Here is a 14,061-nt window from a genome sequence, read left to right on the forward strand (position 1 = left end):
GGAAAGTAATGAAATCTGATTTCCTTTGGAATAAGCAAAACTTGAATTCTTTAAGCTGCATGGCTCTTAACCAAGTAACTGATCTCTGTGTTATTCTATGTCATTGCTCCTTTTCTCAGTCCCAAAATTAAAGGTTCTTTCCTTGCTTTATGAAAGTGTTCAACACTGAAATGGATCCTTCAGCTAAAATCTCAGTACAATATTGCTGAATGATTTCTTTGTCTGTTACGGGACAAAAGTCTTAAAGTTTAAACCATTTTTGAAGTCATCCTTTCTGGGAATAACCATTCTTGCTTGATGACTGTCCCGAAAAGTGGGAGATGGAAAGTGTTCTATGCAAACAGGAACAGTATTAAGTCTTAACTCAGTGAATGAAAAATGCTCACCAAGAATACTACTCTAGTTGAGAACATGATAGGTTAGGTTTCCTTAGGTCTCTCTGAAGCTCTCCTCCTGGTTGCTGACAGAGCAGAGCAGATGGTATTGAACACATAACTGCTTGGTTTTTTAAGGAAAGTACTGTGTTGAAGAAACTGATTGTCTTTGCCTGTCCCTCTGGATTGAAAGTGTCTTATGCTTGTGTAGCTGGTGTTCTTGCTCTGAGGATTTAAGTGTTCTCTCATCAGTCCATGTCTATGACTGCAGGCAGATGTGTGCACATAAGATACTGCTTCTGTGGTTTTGGAGACTCATCTGTGTTCCACTGAGTTTTGACCCTGCTAGAGCTGCGTTCTACGTTGTGAATGAACAGACAATCACCATAGCAGACCTATAGTAGTATAATGCATGGGAGAAATAAGCATGTGCTTTGTTTGATATACCATTGGATCCGTAAACTTTCAGTACTTGTGCAGGATGGGTTTCAGTAATACATGATTACTTCAGTAAGAAATCCATATTTATGTTGAGAAGAACATAAGTTTGAATGAAGGAATCCGCATGGTGTTCAAAGCTGAATAAGTGCTTCTGAACAATCATAGCAGTGTACCCTTAGAAGTCTTCCTTGTTAAGACATGTAGCCCAAGAATGGCTTGTAGGCAAACACACAAATGTGTATTAAATTAATTCATCAAGACAAGTTTATATTCATAACACATTTTAAATAGGTAAATAATATTCAGCATACTGCTTGGCTGTATTCTTTGCTTCAGTGTCATGCAGAGCATAGACAAGACTTTCTAAATGCCAGCTGAATGGCAAAAGGTGTCTTTTTGTCTATTTGTGTCCCTTTCCTAGGACTTGCTGTTCCCACACAGGAGATGTTTGTGAAGTCTGTATAAAGGAGCTTCTAAACTGGCACAACTTAAAGGTGCTAGCATGCTAACTTGTGCTGTTTCGAGCTACCTCACAGCACTAAGCTGTAGATGAGCGACTCCGAAACTCCTTTAAATGTGTTTTGGCTGTTCCTACCGTAGGCATGGCAACTTTCCCTAGATTGGTATAATGAATGTTTGGTGTGTTCATCTGAATTTCAAAGTGCTGTAATTCTTGAACAGCCTTACATCTGCAGTTTGTCTCGAGCATCTTTGGGAATTAGAATTATGTAAATGTGGAATAGTCAAGATCGATACAGAATAACAAACTTTCTCATTAGAGATCATTTAACAGTTCAAAAGCTGACAACCTGAAGTGTGCTGTGATGTTGAATGTCTTTTTTTTCAGTCCTTTTAGACAAAATGGATTACCTGCAGTGTATCGTAACAGACCTAATATATGGAAAAATGGTGATTCAAGGAAGATTCTTGAGTTGAAATGTTATGTTAAGGAAGAATGGTGTTATCACTTGTATGGTGTTATCACTTGTAGATTGCCTACATATAAGTTTGGCTTCAGTTGCATCTCAGATTTTTCTCAATAGTACATTCTTCCTGCCAGACATTCCTTCAGAGCAGAAATGTTACTTGACATTTAACACTTAGTACTATGCGACATGACAGGAGTTAACTTCGTCAGGGAAGGTGTGTATCTGCTAATAACAGATTGATTCTGCTTGGACAAAAGCTGCAGGGCTCACGCTCTACTGGCAAAAGATCAGTTGTTTTTCCTCTCCTCAAAGAGGCTGTGACAGAAAATGGTAGAGCTGAAACTAGAGGGTTTTTTTCCTGCCCAATGATGCATCTTTAGCGTTAGAGGCTTTGTCGCACTACGCCAGTGTAGTCATTTATTACTGTACTTAGCACAGTATAATGTACTGCAGGGTAAGATGCAGCCATTTGCTGAGCTACTAAAATTGCTGAGGCAGGAGTAGGGAATGCACTGGGAAAGCAGCTTGCTAATAACCAACCTGAGTGCTAGCCCCAACTGCAGGGCTCAGCTGAAATGAATTATGTGCATCAGTAACAGGACGCGGGTGAAACATGTCTTTTTATTTGGTACTGGAGCAGTCAATAGTCAATGTATAGTTTTGGTGACCACACCTTAGAAAAGCTGTTGGAAAAACTGAAGGGATGTCTGGAAAATGAAAGGGATGGGTGCTTTTGCTTCTTATGAGAGCAGAAGTCATATACCAAAGAACTTTATCTAGTGCAGAAAGGCTTAGGGGTGAAACAGTGCATGGTATCAGAAGTAAAGAAATTGAAGTTTGAAATCAGACACAAGGTTAGAGCATGATTTAATCACTAGAACCAATTACTAAAAGTACCACCAGTATTGTCTCATGTTAAAGACAGTGCTCTTACAGTTAATCAGTCACTGGAAGTTACTGGGATGCTTTAAAAATAACCAGGTAAAACCAGAAGATCTGTGCTACACAAAAGCCATGGAAGATGCTCTCATGTGAAAGCTCAGCTGCGTACACCATGGGATACTCTGTTTACTCTGTAGACAATAACTTTTCTGGCTCTTCTGTTGATGAATCTGTGGTTTGGCTGTCTGTCTTTGCTTTTTTCCTAAGAGCTAGCTCTGCGGCTGGCTTGTGAGTAGGACATACTGTCAATTACCCTGTTTATTTTCTCTGTAATCCTGTTAATGTGTGTAGCATTATAATACTTAATAGTAGCTTAATGAACTTCAGACGGTTTTTTATGAGCAGAGTAAGGAAGCTTCAATGTTAGTTCGTGCCTTACTTTAACTGATCTTAAGTAACTGGCGTTGCTGTAGTCACCACCTGTGCCATTGCTTTCTTAATGCGGATTTCCCTTCAATCTCATGCAGTTTATAGAGACATTGCACTGATTTTGATGGAACTGTTGTAACCAGCAGCTTTTTATCCCTCCCCTGTGTAGGGGTAGGGGAATTGGGTGACAATTCATGTTACTGCAGTCCAAACCTATTGTGTTATCTGACTTTTCACCTGCACATGTTTTCAGGTAGGCAGTGTTACTGTGGGTGTTTTCCAGTCTTCCTGCGCCTGCCAACTTATGTCTTTTTTTGCTGTTTTCCCACTGTAAAAATATGCTTCCCCAGATGGTGCTGTTGTCAGCCTCATAGTTCCTTGAGTCTGCCTTCTTCCCCAGTTGTTAATGATAATAATAGAATGGTTTGGGTTGGAAGGGACCTTAAAGCTCATCCAGTTCCAAAGCCCTGCCATGGGCAGGGACACCTTCCACTACGTAAGGTTGCTTTAAGCCCTATCCAGCCTGGCCTTGAACACTGCCAGGGATGGAGCATAATCATGGCCTCTAGATGATCCCTGGATTTACTCTCTGTTGATCACAGGAAATTTTAACAAACTAATATAGAAGATTAATTTGACCTTTTTGTTTGTAACTGTTCATTATTGCATTTCTATTCCATTTCTATAGAAGTAAATTACATTGAAGGCTATGTTGCAGACTGTGGGTGTGTAGTATATAGTATGTGAGTAGTGACTGAAAGCTTAACACAGCGTTTTTTAAAGTTGTTTTAAAGTTGTCCAAGTCAGTGTTTACTGCAGTTATATACAAAGAGTATAAATGAATGTTTACCATGCTAGTAGATGTCCAAGTGCATCAGCAAAGCCTTTTGTAATATGAAGGTACTGCTCTTATGGATGTAATATGTATAGATAGTCAATCTTATTAAAGCTGTCTCTGGCACATACTCTTGGCAACAAGCTGCTGAAAGCTTGAGGCATGATGACCTATTTTCAGTTCTGTATTGATGTTAGTAAGCAATTAAAAATAGACAATTTACATCTTCAAAAATACATAAACAGTGTTTCATGATATTACAAATCACCTATTTTATACAACAAATAACCCATTTTATTACTGTTGGGGTTTTTCCCACTAAGGAAGCTTTCTTCTTTACAAAACGCTGCCTTTTTCCACCTGAGTAATTTCTTTTTTCAGCTTAAGTCTGATTTTTCTTCTTTTTGATGAATTATATTGTTTTGAGGATAGTTCATGGGGGGATTTGAAAATATCAAGTATTTCATATTTTGCTACTCGTCTCTGTTTGATTCCATGCCTTGTTAGATTCAGATTTCATATGTGAAATATTCTGGGTTATATTTTAAGACAGAAATGTTCATGTGAATTATAAGGGACTTCATCAAGCGCTAATTTTGACAGCTTTCCAGACTTGTGGCTAGAGATGCCATTAAAAAGAAGTACATGTACATATGCAGAATGGAGACTGATGAAGAGGAATGACTTGACCTGACTGCTTCAAATAGTAAAATATGTTACATAAATTAAACCCCTTACATGAACAATACATAAACTCTGAGTGAAAGCTGTATTGCTGCTAGAGAAATGATGCTTTTATTCTTCTTAAGCAAGAAGCTCTTTACTGTGAGAGTGGTGAGGCACTGGAATGGGTTGCCTGGAGAAGTGGTGAATGCTCCATCCCTGGCAGTATTTGAGGTCAGGTTGGACAGAGCCTTGGGTGACATGGTCTAGGGTGAGGTGTCCTTGCCCATGGCAGGGGGTTGGAATTAGATGATCTGAAGGTTCCTTCCAACCCTAACTATTACATGATTCTGAAGTCATTTTTTGACAGGATCAAATGCAGAGTTGCTGTTTAACTGGTGCTAAAATATGAGCGATTGTCTTGGTGAATTTAAAGCCACATGTCTAGATCAGAAACTGAATATTGAAGAGTTTGCGTTTTTACGTTTGGGAACAGACTAATTGAAGCACTCTTATCTCTAAGACACAACAGCATTGCTGACTCTTTAAAACCTGTTTGTAGTGAAGTTTGAGTTTTTACCTGCTGTGAAACAAAACTCTACCTCCCATATTAATCTATGTATTGTCCTCCTTTAGTTATGACTGTGAAATCAATGAATGGTTGTAATGTAAGTGAAAAACTTCAGTTTCCTTGGGGTGTAGTTACTATCTAAAGATGTTTTACTTCAAAAAAAGAAAACAGATGTAATGCTTATATGTATGTCTGATGTCAAGTCAGATCTTTCTGAAGGCATCCCAGGGGCACTCATAAATTCCATGTTTGAAGAGGTCACTTCTAGAATGTGACTAAACCAAACCACTGGGGTTAAGCTATTGTTGCTGAGCTTGAACATCATACTTTGACTACTGAGATGTCATTAGTTTTGTAGGGAAGGGAATAAAGCTTGCTTGAGGTCTTACGAATACTTGAGCATATTATCAGGAGTTGCATAAGTCCTACCAAAGAAGAAAGGTGAACAAGTTTGGTAGGCAGTTGCTGTTTTTAGCAAGACTCTGGGTGGTTTGTATTTACAGAATTCCTGTAAATATGTGGAAATACTGCCACATTTCTTCTAATTCTGTGTTGTGCAGAGTTATATCTCTAGTAATTATCATGATAAAGGAATCCTTGTTCTTTATAGTATTCTATACCTCAATAATTGAAGTTGTGTGCAGAATGATAGGGTTGGTAACCTCCCTCCCTGGAGGCACTTGCAGCTTAAAAGCAGCAGTGATATTTTAAAAGCTGTATATATGTAAATCAGGCAGAGCAGAGTGATGGATAGATGTATTCTTAGTTTAAATAAGTCACTCTGATTTCCTTTGAGTGTCTTCAGCCTTTCATGTGCAGTGGCTTTCTCTAATAGTAAATGCTTTTCTCTAAGGTTTGTGCCATTGTAATGTAACTAGTTTATGATAAAGTTCATCTAGTGCTTGAATAGTTAACTTTCTGATACCTGGTTAGTGACTGTTGAATAGAAGGGAAGTTTAGTTCACTGTAGTCCGGTAGGCTTTTGCTTTTTTAAGCCGAAATGATAAAATCTAGGTTGTACTTCCTTGCTTGTACTAGAAGGAAGAATGCTTAAGCTGTGTGCCCCCTCTTACTGTCTGGGTAATTGTCAGTATTACTTAAGGACAGAGTTCTCCTCCTTGAGCCATTTGAAGCTATTTGTTATTACAGCTGTAGAAGCCTGACCAAGTGTTATTAATCAGCTCTCCTACCTAGGGTCAGGTATTCTGCAGTGGTAAGCAAGTTAAGGCAAGGTAACATAGGCAAAACATCCATGGCAATGCACAGGAGGCTGGGAAGTCTGTGGGAAAAGTTTCTGTAATGATACTGCAACACTCCATGTGCAGCATAGGGTTCCTCTGTACTTCAGCAGTACTGGAAGTCAAGTCTAGCAATCACTTTTACAATGTGAAAACTGGAGTTGTGAAATGAGACAGGACTTTACAGTGTTGCAAAAGAAGGTTATTAAAGACCTCAGAATTGCTTTTTAATTTATATACAAGTCAGAAAATGTTTGCTGTGCTGCTGAATGCTATGTCAGTTGGAGTGTGAGGCAACAGATTCCTTGCTTCAGCTTTTTCTCCACCTGCAGAACCGGTGGCAATATGTCTCTAAAAGTGTGTATTTACATTCACTTGGTATTATATGTAAACAAATTATATAAGAGAGGCTCTTCATAGCAGCATATTAAATCTTAATGCTGTTCTGGGAACTGAGACAGTGTTTCTGTACAGCCTGTACAACTCTGAATTGCAGAGCACCTTCAGAAAACTATTCAGGATTAGGGTCTTAATAGGGACTCTTCTGACTGGAGCCTGTGTAGATAGTTCTGATGCTGTTAACTGGTTCCTACTCATGCAAGATGTGGTAGACAAGTATTACTCCAGTGCTTGCTGTGCAGAAGAGCTGTGTTGGTTTTGATAAAGCCAAATAATCCTGTTACTCCTTACTTCTATTTCATTAGTCCTAGCTAATGAAATATACCATGGAGAAGCATCAAGAGTAGGCACCACTGAAAAAGGAAGATAGGAAAACATGATCAGATCAAAAAAACTGGGGTGATATGAGCATGTGTGGGGTTTTTTAGATGCTTATTGCCTCGTGTGTCAGTATTTTTCTTCTATTGCTGTGCATGATTCAGGCTTCTGACTACTTTTTTATCAAATGCAAAAGCTATTTCTGTCCCTACAAATGGATTTCTTAATGCTTTCTTTATGTTGTTCCCTAACTTTCCAGTCAACAGAGAATAAAATCCTATTTATTGGTGCAGTTCAAATGTGATTGTTAGTTCTGAAAGAAACTCTTTTAGTTAAAAATGTTCTCCTCTGTTTTCGGGATACATCTTGTCTATTTAATAGAGACGGCTGCCAAGCTTTGACTTCTTTTGGCAACTGCAAATCTAATTTGCATTTCTGCATCAAATAGAACCTTTTTTAGTTGAAATTTTCAGCAGGAATGTAGGGGTTCTCTTTTTATTTAAGAGTTTTGTCTGCCTCAGCAGTAGCTACAACCTTTTTGCTCATCACTGAAGATTGCTATGCTAACATCTGATTGATAGATGCATGGAGTTAGGATTCTCTCCCCAGCTCATCGACTTAAAACAAATGCTGCCTTATGCTGCTTTATTTTTTTCTGATGAAGCTTAAACTATAAAAAGCTAACAAATGGGATGAAACCAGTGATTTGTTTCTGCCTACCATATCCAGTCCTGGTTTTAATGTAGAAGAAAATGCTTTTGTGTTAATTTGGTATAAAAGCGAATGCTGCTCATCAAGAGGACATACAGCTCAAGTAAGCTCGAGGAGATGCAGTGGTATTATTTTTTAACTTAAATTGAATTGTCTTTCCATTCAGCAGCTGTAAGGAAAAATATGCAAGCAAGGTAATGAATATGGCTGCATTATATGTTAAATTACTTACACAGATGAGTTATATAGACAGGAGGGTTTTTCTATGACCACCTTATCACACACAGGGGAGTAATGCACTTTTTTCCACTTAAGTATATCATCAGAGAAACTTCAGACTACCAAAACAGAAGATTACTCTCATGGTCTTGTAGGAAAACTTTAAGACATATAGAGAGATATTCCTCTTACAGAATAGGTTTGGCATTCTTTCAGTCCATTTTGCCAGCACATTGATAAAATTAGTATTTTTTTCATATCCTTAAGGGGATATCAGTGGAAGTCCAGTTTTAATTTTGTTCTATCAACTTGTAACTGCCTTAGCTCTGACCTTAGTCTGACTTGCCTGGATTTGATACCACCACCATTAGAGCTGTGTGAGGCTCTTTATTCTTTTGATGGTGTAATGGTTTTGTTGCTATAGTCCTGCAATCTATAAAATGTAGCTAAATATTCTTAACTTTTTCTTTTTAAACTCACTTTCAAGGCATACAAGAGCAGTCTTTAGTAAAAGCTGCAACTTGTGCTGCATTTGTATGCATGTGGCCTGTTTGGTTTTGTTCTGATAAACCTAACCTGATCTCATCCACTTTTCCAATAATATTAGACTTCGACTAAAAATCAATAGTTATAGATGTCTAGGTAAAGTAGAATTAAATTCTCTTTTATGTAGTTCTTGCTCACTTGAGCAAATGTTATGAGATTGTCATGGTTGGATTGAGGTAGTCAGCCAGGCTTTGAGGAAACTCAGTACTTCTGTGTGTGAACCGCACAGAAGTGATGGTGGGATCTGGTCACCTTGTGCAAAGCTCCTAGGTTTAATCTTTGTTTTCTCACATTCTGTTGTATACATAGACTCAAGAGTATTGCTGCTATGTCACTTCTGGAATACTTCAGTGCATGGAGATGCAGTCTTTAAAATACACTGTAATGTTTTGTCCAAAACTGTCCTAAAAACCAGAGGTCTCAGTCTTTTGTATCTCTGTATTCTAGTTCTGTTGAAGAGTGGATTGCTGTGTAAAGTATCAGTGCAATTTAATAAGGCCTGCTTTCTTTCTGTTTTTTAAGGACTTGGTAAATATTGAGATGTTTTTGACTGCTAAAGAAGTGGAAGAGTCATTGGAAAGACAAGAGACGATGACTTGCTTGGCTTGGTGTCATGATAACAAATCCAGGCTTAGAAAAATGAAGGTATGAAAATATAACATGTTCATGTTTTGCTTCAATTGTTTTCTAAGTGTTTTCTACCTACTTGGATATTTGATGTGGTCAATTTGGTTTAAATTATAGGTCTTGAATGAGGCCTTGTATAAAAGTAAGGACAGTAAGTACAAAACTCCGCTTTTAAGAAGACATAGGTTGCTGGAGCTACACTAGTTCATGCAAATGCCAAACCTGAAGCTTGGCAATAAGTGGTCTTATGGGTGCAAGTGTTGTCTCTACAAATTGTGCTCAAATAAACTAATAACATTCAGTTGGTTTCAGTGTGACTTACACATGTGTAAACGCTGAAGTATGCAGTGTCTTGTGCATGTGAACTTACATTTATGACCCTTTGCATCCTGCTGAGAATATAACTCAGGTTATACATGGAGGTATTTAAGAGTGAAGTTAATGGTAAACCAGTGTCCTCATGCTTAACATTGAGAGGTATTTCATACAGATTTTTGTCTTACAATTTAAGTGTTGCATATAAGAAAATAGAACTTGAGGAAGAAACTGATTTTTTTGTGAGAAACTATTACTGAAACACTTTTCCAAGAAGAAAAGCAGTGTAATCAAGAAATAAACACAGTAGGTCTTTCTCTAGCCACTGAATACCATGATCTGAGCATGCTGCCTACTTGTTCCTATGTAGTGAGTTTAAATTTGCTTGTCTCTTAAATTGTGCCTTTCAAACCATGCTGTAATCTTCCATAGGGCTTGCAGAAATTTGTTTTTAACTGATATTAACCAAAATCCCTGCCTCCCTCAATGACACTTGTATCTGATTTTTTTTAAACTAAGCACTTTCTTAAACTAAAAACTGTTTAAGTGCTCTTAATGATAAGCAAAGAGTGACATTCTCTGTCACTCGGGTGCCAAAATGAGAATGAACTGAAGATGGGATGCAAAAGTAAATCGACCAGTGATTACTCTAAAGACTATGATGATCTTGTTATGGAAGCCTTTACAGGAAAACCAGAATTGGTATGTAACCACTAGTGCATATTTACGTTGGTAAAAAATCCCCCTCATGTAATCTTTAATATATTAAGTAATATAAGAAATAAAATCTGAACATCTTTTTCATCACCAAATCATCAACAAATAATAAATAAGGAACATCTTCCCCATCCCTCTTTTTGTAAAACAACAGAAATCTATTTCTGCAAGCCCTAATTCTTGTTTTTTCTAAGCCAAGCAAAAAACTAAAGTTGTGAGAGATCTGAGTTAGAAGAAGAGAAATCACTGTGCTTCTTTTTTGCAACACAAATGAACAATTCTGTTTCTGGTTGCTTAGCTACTCATCAGTGTTAATGTTCTAAAATCCGAGCCACCACCTTAATGCAAGCCTAAGCTAAAAATTAAATGGTATGTTGGCCTGGGAGAGCATTTACAGACCTGTAGTCTCTACAGATGTGAGCTGTGTAAGCTGTGAATAGCTGCTGTGGAATTGTTTGAAGAAACACAAGGTTGAGGTGTATGCATCACCTGATTGTCTAGAGCTCTTTAGTTCTAGTTACTTGTCTGCAGAAACCATAGAGCCATTGGCTTGCAGCTTACTTCAAGATTTATAAGAACAAAACACAGTCTCTGAAGATGGTTTGGGGATGTGATGGAGTTTTTTTGCTGTTGAAATATCTTAATGAAATAGTAAGCTTTAGGATTTAGTATCATTGACAATTAAAAGCTTGATTGGTTTTGTAATGGAAACAAACTGAACTAAAATTCTGTGTGGGTTTGCATAGATTGAGTAACAGTATTTTACAATAGTCCTATTTGAAAATTTAAAATAGAGAATAAATTCTTATTCTCTGCTAAACATGGGCTTGAGTACAGGAAAATGCATGGCTGGAAAACGGTTTGCTTTCTATTCCTTAAACGTATATATCTTAACATCTGTGCACAGAATGCATCATTTTTATGTTCAAATGGCTTACATTTCAAATCTGAAAATAAGCAGTTGGTTGCAGGGTGTGCATTAGTCCCCAGAAGCAGTTAACTGATAGATTTGGAGTTGCTCAAATTCCTACTGAAGTCACTGAGGAATTTTGATATTACTGTGCTGATGGACAATAAACAAAAGGCAACTGTTCATCAGAAGCATGGGGGAAGAAAAAAACACTTCCCAAATGGAGTCTGATAACTCGGGGAATACAGCTCCTCTATAGATTTGGAGGACTTTGGGTTGCCATTGTTTTCCTAAAGTACTAAGAGTTGAATGTGTCCCTATAAAGAAGCATAGTGACCTGTTCTTTTGTGGGGGGCGAATCTTTTTAATTCCACCTATTCCAAGTTGCTTTATAGATTTTGTGAACTGGTGATGGGATTTGATTTAAAGGGACACTGTCCACTTCATTAGGCTTCACATTTCACCTTTTTCCAAAAAACCCCAAACAGGTAAATGCCACTTGGTTTTCTTGTTTGAGACTTGTCTCCAGCATGGCTTTTAGATGTTTGCCAACAAGAGTGGGATAGAAGTTTCCAAAGAAAGGGAGAGAGGAGATTGCAGCAACGTGAACTCTGTGCTGGCTGTTGTTAATATTGGGGACTTTCACAGTAGTATTCAAAGACTTATTTCTTCCTTGCAGTCTTTGGGTGGACCACTCATCTAAGCTATCACATAGCCCTGAACTTGCATTGAATCTACTACTTTAAGTTGTAAGAAAGTACAAACCACTTGTTACGCTGCTTGTATCTCGGGTAATGATGCTTTTAATCATTAGGAAAGAGTTCATCCCTGCTAAAGACTGGAGTTTTGAAGGAGGGAAAGAGGAGATTTTTGTTTGCTTTTGGGGAATTCTGGGCTGATGTGTTCTCCACAGAGGCAGCATTTCAATTGCATGAATGCCCAAAAGCAAGCAAACAAGGTTGCGTGTTAACGCTTTCATTTTGTGTTGTTGTGCACATGTGGTATTTAACATACTTTGCAGTGCAGTTTTGGCACCATCTAAAACCCTGTCTTGTCTTTAATCTCAGAGCTGTCTGGAGTTCAGCCTAAGGATTCAGGAGTTCATTGAACTCATTCGACAGAACAAGAGACTGGATGCTGTGAGGTATGAAATCAGGATGCTTACCAAAGCATGTTCATAACAAGATGGTATCATGCTTCTTTAGAAACATGTGATTATTGTTGTAGCACCCAGAAGCCCCACTCCTGTAATGGATCTTACTAGTGTTGTAATCAGTCTTTCGATTTAAGCTAGGATTGCATTTTCTTCTTAAGGCAAGGTGTCATTCTGCAAATGCACCTTTTGACAAACTTCAGTTGTCATTGAAATTTGGTATCTTCTTACTTTTATAAAATAATGGTATTTTCTTGTGACATACAATGTAATGAACACATTTACCCTTAGCCAGTTTCCAGGAGGAGCAGCTCGCTTCTCATAAGAACTCAAGTTTTAATTGCAGAATACTAAAAGGTTAATGAACACCCATCTAAAGCTTAACATTTCAATTTTGACTGAATATTCTTCTGCTTTACTATCTTCAATGAACTTTTTGATGTGTAAGTTGTGCTTTAGGTCAGGTTCACCTTTTGTATTGAATGGAGTTCTCTATAGTCATGTCTGTGAGAACAGTGAGCTGTGTTCTGTTACTCCCACTACTCCCTTGCCCTGGACCAAAATGAAGAAATCAGTTCAATATCCATTTTCACCTCCTCTGAACTAGTCCAGTGGGGACTACTTTGGGCAGTTTTACTTTCTTCTCAAGGTGGTGTGAATTAGACCTAATCACTGCCTGACTTCAGCTACAAGACAGCCTTTATGGCAATACTCATAAATTGTTTCATGTGCTGGTATTATGCTTTAAAGGTAGTGATCCTGATTTAAGGTGTTGCAGTAATGTTGCAGGATAACACAGGAAACCAGTTCTGCTGAAATGAATGGAATTCTGATAGTGGGACTATAAAGTATGTTGGTAATTCTGATAAGAAATGATCTTGCCAGCACCACAAAATGTGTTGCAGGTGGCAACTTATACATGGACAAGGAACTCACAGCAGGTTCTGGTTTAAGTATTCTTAAATCTCTGGAGAAATGACAAGTTTTACAGCCAGAATTGAAGTTTTCTGGTACATTCTGGTGATCAGACTGTTGCTGCTTAACACTTCTGATAATCTTTATGTTAAGGGAGTTTCAAGTCTTCCTGCCTTTGGAAACCATAGCAGGTGCTCCAGAAATTGAAATCAGCAGGCTTGTATCTATGGCAAAGTTCTGTGCTGGTCAGGAACACAGAGCTATAGAAAACCTAATTTATCATAACGTGAGCACAGACTGAAAGCATTCTAGCTCATTCCCAAGTTTTAGATGTAAAAACTTTTGCAGGGCAAACCACATAACTTTTCTTGAATACAATGGGTGACAGACCTAGTTATTTAAAAACAAGAATAAAGGAAGTTAAAAGAAATATGTGGAAAGGCCAGTCTAATACTACCACCACTCCCAAAATTACTAACCTTAAGTTTTTGGCTTATTTTCAGTTGTTTATTTCTAATTTCATTCAAATGTGTTGCTCCCTAACTTGTATCACTCCTACTTTGCCCTGCTTGGACCTAAATCATTGTTTTGATCCCAGCCTATGCAAATAACTGCAGCTAATTTTAATGCTAATAATTAAAGAAGAAACCAAACACCTACATGCTGGCTTTTAGAGATGTGCAGTTACCCTTTGATAGAGTTCTCAAGTCCTAAGGACTTGTCAGGTACTTAGGAAAAGGATGAAAGACACTCAACTACATTATCTATCTTCTGTTCTTTATAGCCAACGGATACTGTGCCTTTGTGCCTTTAGCCTCATTCTCTGCTAAGTTTACTTCTCTGCCAAATGTGCAGTCATGCGTCTTAAC

The 14,061-nt window shown here is 37.9% G+C and overlaps 1 protein-coding gene across 3 annotated transcripts in view; it reads left to right on the forward strand.

Moving 5' to 3' along the window:
- Positions 1–14,061, forward strand: part of MAEA (macrophage erythroblast attacher, E3 ubiquitin ligase) — a 50,557-nt gene that overhangs the window by 27,142 nt on the left and 9,354 nt on the right. For all 3 annotated transcript variants that reach the window (XM_031048427.2, XM_005148543.3, XM_031048428.2), the window contains exons 4-5: positions 9,078–9,200; positions 12,192–12,268. In XM_031048427.2, the coding sequence (XP_030904287.1) occupies positions 9,078–9,200; positions 12,192–12,268 (200 nt within the window). The remainder of the gene's footprint in view (positions 1–9,077; positions 9,201–12,191; positions 12,269–14,061) is intronic.

Source organism: Melopsittacus undulatus, chromosome 7 (genome assembly GCF_012275295.1).
Source record: "Melopsittacus undulatus isolate bMelUnd1 chromosome 7, bMelUnd1.mat.Z, whole genome shotgun sequence".
Taxonomy (NCBI): Eukaryota; Metazoa; Chordata; class Aves; order Psittaciformes; family Psittaculidae; genus Melopsittacus; species Melopsittacus undulatus.